Genomic DNA, 6,212 nt, shown 5'->3' with positions numbered 1-6,212 from the left:
GGGGGTGTTAGGATTTTCTCCCACCCATTCTATTAGACAGGACTATGAGGGGGGGGAGGAAGGGGAACGGGAAATGAGGGGAAAGGAAGGAGAGGAATGGAAGACAAAAAAGCAGAAAAGGAGAAGGAAGGAAAGAGGGGAGAGGAGGGACGGAATAGAAGAAGAGGAGAAAGCAGATAAGAAGGAGAAGAAAGGAAAGAGAAGGAAAGGATGGAAATAAGGAAGGGGGAGGAGAAAGCAGAGAAAAAGGCAAAGGAGTAGGAAGGAAAAGGGGAGAGGAGAGGAAAGGAGAGGAATAAAAGAAGAGGAGAAAGCAGAGAAGGAAAAGAAGAAGGAAGGAAAGAGAAGGAAAAGATGGAAAGAAGGAAGAGGAGAAAGCAGAGAAGAAGGAGAAGGAAGGAAAAAGGGGAGAGGAGAGGAAAGGAGAGGAATAAGAGGGGAAAGCAGAGAAGGAGAAAGAGCAGAAGTAAGGAAAGAGAAGGAAAAGATGGAAAGAAGGAAGAGGGGGAGGAGAAAGCTAAGGAGAAGGAAGGAAAGAGGGGAGAGGAGAGGAGAGGAAAGGAGAGGGGAGGAATAAGAGGGGAAAGTAGAGAAGAAGGAAAAGAAGAAGAGAAAGAAGGAAAGAGGGGAGAGGAAAGGAGAGGAATAGAAGAAGAGGAGAAAGCAGAGAAGTAGGAAAAGAAGAAGAAGGAAGGAAACAGGGGAAAGGAGAGAAGGAAGAAGAGGGGGGAGAGAAAGAATGCCCCCCCCATCATGTCCCCCATAGTCCCTCTCTTCATTAGACTACACTACAAAAGATTTATGGTCCTTTGGCCTCTTTGCTACGCTCACAGCCTAAGGTACAACTTCCCAACCGTATCATGGCCTGCAGGCCCAGGAACTATGGCTTGTTAATCTGGGTTTAGTTTTCTTTCCTCTAAACAGATGGATCCCAGTGCAGCCCTCTGCTCTCTTTGCTTCAGCAAGCTTTTAAATTCCCACCAATTCGCTCCCACCCAACCCGACCACCAGTGTGACAAACGCCAGGATCCCAATCCGTGGCCCAGGACGTGGCTCGGTGCAATTGCAAGAAAAGTCAGAATCCGCCTCTCTCCTTTTCTGGAACATTCAATTTATTTAAAAACGAAACCGAAAGGAAGACTAAGAAATAACCATCTGGAATCCTCCGGACGAACGGGTAGTGGAGGAGGAGGAAGGAAACGGATGAAAAAGGTCCTGGATTGGACAAACATAAGCTAGAGATGAAGAGTGGGAGGTGGGTGGGGGGAATAAACCCCTCCCCTGTTGAGTATTCTAGAAGTTAAAGAATTAAAAAGTGGCAGCTATTTTACACGCGGGAAGGCGGGACTTACAAAAGGCGCTAATAATACTGCGATATGCACATCGTCTATATTACAGCGAGTGGTCGGTCACTCACAAAAAGTCTTTGTACCCTCTGGAAATTCTCGGAATTGAGGGGGGGGCGGCTCCCCCTTCACCTCCAAAGCTTAAAGTCACAGTTTCGTTCCCCCCCCACATCGTTCGGCTGGCCACGACACCCAAAAGCAGCCAAGTAAACTGAGCGTGCCAGCAAAGACGGTGTCCACATTGATCACCACTGCTTGAGGGTAAAATAATAATAATAATAATAATTAAAAGGGTTTCCAGGTGGAGGTGCTTGGCGTAAGGGAGGCAGCGAACCAAATGTCCCAAATCTGTTTCGAATGACAAAATTCCCCCTTCCGAACTCACTCCGAGGTTTGCCTGCTCCCACGTTTTTATGGTTTCGCCACGGAGGGTGGTGGTGGTGGTGGTGGTGGGAGTGATCACATCCCAGGAGTGCAGAAGGATTCTCTGTCGGGCCGATGAATTGTGCAGAGAAGCAACGGGTGACCTCCTGATTGTGTGTGGACTCAAGGCAGAGCGACACAGGGCAACCTCCCTTCCAAAAGGGAGGGAAAGAAAAAGAAAGGAAGGAAGGAAGGAAAAACAAAGAAAGAAGAAACGGAAGGGAGGGAGGGAGGGAGGGAGGAAAGAAGGAAGAAGAAAGAGAAGGGAAAGGAAGGGAAAGAAAGAAAGAAAGAAAGAAAGGAGGGAGGGGGGAAGGAATGAAAAAAGGAAGGAAGAAAGAAAGAAAGAAAGAAAGAAAGGAAGGAAGAAAGAAAGAAAGGAAGGAAAAAAGAAAGAAAGAAGAAAGGGAAGGGAGGGAGAAAGAAGGGGAAGGGAAGGGAGGAAGGAAGGAAAGAAGGAAGAAAGAGAAGGGAAAAGAAAGGAAGGGAAAGAAAGAAAGAAAGAAAGAAAGAAAGAAAGAAGTGATGTGCAAATTCCCAGTGACCCAAATTGCTACAAGCTTGAGCTTTGGGTGGAAGCTTTATTCGCCTCCTCCCAAACCAACTGAGGTTACTTCTTGAAAGGAAGCAGAGTGAGGGGAAGGGTGGGGGATTAAAATGGTTTATGTAGTCCTTCCTTTTATCTGGGGTGGGGGTGAGGGGGTGTCAGACAGAGAAGGCAGTTGCTTTGCTCAGTCCTCACAAGAGGCCTGCTTAATTCCAGCCCAAACTCCGCAGGGGACAAGAGGGTGTTAAAGAGAGAAAAAGGGTTGTGTGAGAACGCACCCGTATATGTGTGTGTTTGTGTAGAAGGCGTGGCAGAACCTGGGGGGGTGGAGTGAAAAGAGACATCAGCCTAGAATCCTTACGCACGAAAGGCCAACCGCTCTTGGCATTCCGTTGACCCTTATCAAAAGTGCTGAGAAGATTCCTGGGCAGGGGCTTCTAGCAATAGAGTAGCGTCATTGAACCTTCATGCGCAGACTTGATCTTCCGCACTGGACAATGTGCAAAGAGGGCCATAAGGGAAGCAACCTGGAGAGAGATAGAGAGATCCCTGCAAATCAATTTGGCCTAGAGACAAGTGGTTTTCGCGCAGGCCGCCACTTTCAATCCAAAGCCCACGCGGAAAAAGCAAGCAAAGCATGAGTTTAGAACGTCCCGAACGGCGCTGCTTTAAGAAGACCAGGTTCAGCGTCGCCAGATTCGGACGTTTCCCGAGTTGAGAAGCAAATGGAGGCCAATTCCAGAGGAGAAAGATGGGTTGGGGGAAGGGAGAGGTACGGGGAAGGGGGTTCTCGTTTCACAAGGGGGTTGTGAGGAGCCGTGGACGAGCGTATCCTGAGGGTGAGAGCGACCCAAGCAACGCAACGCCGGGAAGGCTCAAAATCGACGGTCTCGGACAAATGCAGAGGACAACTAAGATATAATCCACGTGGCCAAGTCTCTCTGAGGTGTGTCGTGTCTCTGAGGTGTGAGGTCCATTGTTTTTGTTCCCAAAAGAAAATCAAAAAGTCTTGGGTCGGCTCCATCTACCATGGACCACCCATCATCTCTCCACTTCTGCTACCTCTGGACGATATCGCTGATTTCTTTGACCGAGCCGAGCAATTTGCTAAAATCTGGGGGGGTGGCCGGACCTCCGCTAGCTGTGGCAGGGCAGATCTGAAGCTGACGGAGGCTGTTCTCCAGTTTGTTGATGGCCTCCCGGAAAGCAAATTTGTTCCGCATCTGCTGGATCGAGTCCACGTAGCTGACGCAGAAAGTGTACAGGTTCTTGCCCGCTTCCAGGACGGCGCTGTGGCTGACCATCTGCTCTGAGTTCTTGTTGATGGCGGTCCGCAGGGCGTCCGAGCTCTCCAGGACAGTTCCCTTTGTCACGGTGCCGCTCGCGATCTTCTCAGGAGGTTGGCGGGTCTTCCGCAGGGACACGCGGGTGGAAATCAAGGGGATGAAGGCCGTGGAGACGGGTTGGTCGGCAGTCAGAGCCGACGAGACAGTGGGGGGCGATTGAGAAGGGGAGCCGAAGATCAGTTTGGCAGATGAGGGACACTTTGGTACGGCGGACATTGGTGGCTTTTTGCTCCCCTCCGTCGACAAACTGGACTTGGAAGCGTCAGCGTTGACGGGCTCTGCGGCCACGACAGTCTGCTTGCCCTTGGCCAGGGACCCTTCGGCTCCTTCGTGGCTGGGACCGAGACCGCCCTTGCTATTTTTACCCAAGTTCAAGATCGGAGGCAGCGGGGCGGGTTTGAGTTTCGGCAGCTTCCCTTTTTCCTTTTCCGGATGCAACTTCATTTTGCGTAGACGGGATTCCTCGCCCAGGGATTTTCCAGCAAAGATGCCCAGGGCGGCTTTGCCTACTGGGATCTGCTCAACGGGTGGAGCTCCGGCAGCAGAAGGAAGCAAGGGCTGCCTCCGGGTGAGTTTAGGGGTGAGGGTGGACGGGCTGGAGCCTGGGGTACACTCGGTCTCCTTGGAGGACTCTTCCAGTGTTTCCTCGTTTTTCTTCATCAGCCGAGGACCCGAGGCGACTATTCCCCTGCTGACCAGGTCAGCCTTGATCTCGCTGGCTCGCTTCCGAGGCAGGGCAGGCTTGTCGCTCTTGTGGCCCCCAAAGGTGGATGAGTCGAATTGGTTCCCCGTGGACTGCGGGTTCCGCGGGAGGGTGACCGACTTCCACTCAGTGTCCCTGGCCCCGTGGGGAACGCAAGAGGCAGAGCAGGAACGCAAGAAACGCTTGCTGGAGGTAGAGCCTCCGTCCTCTTCGCCAGGACCCGGGCGGTTATTGGCCGAGGACCCCGATTTTTTCCAAACGTTTGGCGTCAACATATTGGAGCCGTTGGCGATGCCGGCTGCCTCGTTGCTGGGGTTGGGGAACCTGGGACGGTCTTCTAAATCAGCAGGATGGGCGGTCAAACCCGCGTTGTTGCTGTCTTTGGTCTCGTCCTCTCCTCCACCACCTCCTCCTTTATGCTCCAGGTGGCTCTCCGCTTCCCGGAACGAACTACTCCGCTTCGGAGGGGTGGGCGCTGTTTTCTTTTTCTTCTTGATCAGAGCGCTAAAAAGGTTGGTCTTTTTGTCTTTGGGGATCAAGCGGTCGTCTTCGTTTAAACTCCCGTCGGCTGCAGTCTTCTCCTTCCGCGGCAACACAGGGGACACAGCCGGCTCGTGCTCCGTAGAGTCTGCAAAATAAAAAAAACAGATTTTTGACACAAGAGGTGAGATGGACAGGGAGGGGGCATCAAGTAGGGCATTAGCCTTGAATTGTGGCACCGTCACAAAAGTTCCATGGAAACCTATCTATCTATGTCACCAGGCGTGGGGAAATTGACATACCCCTAGCTGTTTCGATTTACGTATGGTTTGTCTGGATTGTATGATTGTTTTTTATAAGGGTTTTTAAAAATTGTTTTAATATTGGATTTGTAAATGTATTGCTTGTTATGAGCTGCTCCAAGTCCTCAGAGAGAGGAGGCATACAAATCTAATAAATATTATTATTATTATTATTATTGTTGTTGTTGTTGTTGTTATTGTTGTTGTTGTTATCATCTATTTCCAGAGGGAATTACAATCATCTTAGGAAGATTCCTGCACAGGTAGTCCTCAACATACGATCACAATTGAACCCGGTATTTCTGTCGCTAAGCGAAGACAATGGTTAAACCAGCTTTGCTCCACTTTGCGGCCTTTTTATGCCACAGTGGCTAACTGAATAACTGCGGTTGCTAAGTTAGCGAGTTGGTTGTTAAGTGTGTTAAGGAGTGTGCAGAGTGATCTTTGAGTGGTCAAAGACACACATACACAGAGGAAACGTGGAGGTTTAAAAAACATCCATGTCTTTTTTTTAAAGTGCCGTCGTAACTTTGGTCACTAAACAAATGACTGCAAGTCGAGGTCTCCCTGTATTATAGGCAGAATGCACTAAAATAGTGAACTTGAACCATACAGCTGTGGTTCTGATCACCTGCACCTAAGACAATTCAACCAGTATTTCTCAGCGTGGGCATACTTTAAGAGGTGTGGACTTCAACTCCCAGAATTCCCCAGCCATCATGGCCACCTACGGGTTCCCCAAGTTATGGCAAAGAAGAATTAAAACTTACCAGTTTCTGCCAGGATTTTGGCAGGCCCCGCCTCTAAGCTCTCCACCTCCTTCCATTCGGCCATTTTTCGAGACGACCTGGTTTTTGTGGGCAGTTCTGGGGCTTGCAGAAATGGTCCGGCCATACTTTTCAACATTTTCTTCCCCAGCTCTTTTTCCACTTCTGAAAAAGGAACAGATGAAAGAGAGAAACTCGTATCAGATTAAAGATCTGGAAATCATATTTGAAATTCAAACTCTTCTTAAAAGGGACCTCGGTTTTGGTCACGGACCGGAACAATAGCCTCAACTGAGCC

The 6,212-nt window shown here is 49.9% G+C and overlaps 1 protein-coding gene across 4 annotated transcripts in view; it reads right to left on the bottom strand.

The window, feature by feature from the left end:
- Window positions 1–1,094: 1,094 nt before the first annotated feature.
- The window catches only part of ABL1 (ABL proto-oncogene 1, non-receptor tyrosine kinase), a 97,426-nt gene continuing 92,308 nt past the window's right edge, over window positions 1,095–6,212 (bottom strand). For all 4 annotated transcript variants that reach the window (XM_070758477.1, XM_070758478.1, XM_070758479.1 and 1 more), the window contains exons 10-11: window positions 5,918–6,079; window positions 1,095–4,993 (exon numbers count right to left, since the gene is read on the bottom strand). In XM_070758477.1, coding sequence (XP_070614578.1) covers window positions 3,375–4,993; window positions 5,918–6,079 — 1,781 coding nt within the window. In that variant the 3' untranslated portion in view covers window positions 1,095–3,374. The remainder of the gene's footprint in view (window positions 4,994–5,917; window positions 6,080–6,212) is intronic.

The sequence above is a fragment of the Erythrolamprus reginae genome, chromosome 8 (assembly GCF_031021105.1).
Source record: "Erythrolamprus reginae isolate rEryReg1 chromosome 8, rEryReg1.hap1, whole genome shotgun sequence".
Classification (NCBI taxonomy): domain Eukaryota; kingdom Metazoa; phylum Chordata; class Lepidosauria; order Squamata; family Dipsadidae; genus Erythrolamprus; species Erythrolamprus reginae.
The sequence above is the reverse complement of the archived record's forward strand: the minus strand, read 5'-3'. Positions and strand labels throughout refer to the sequence as shown.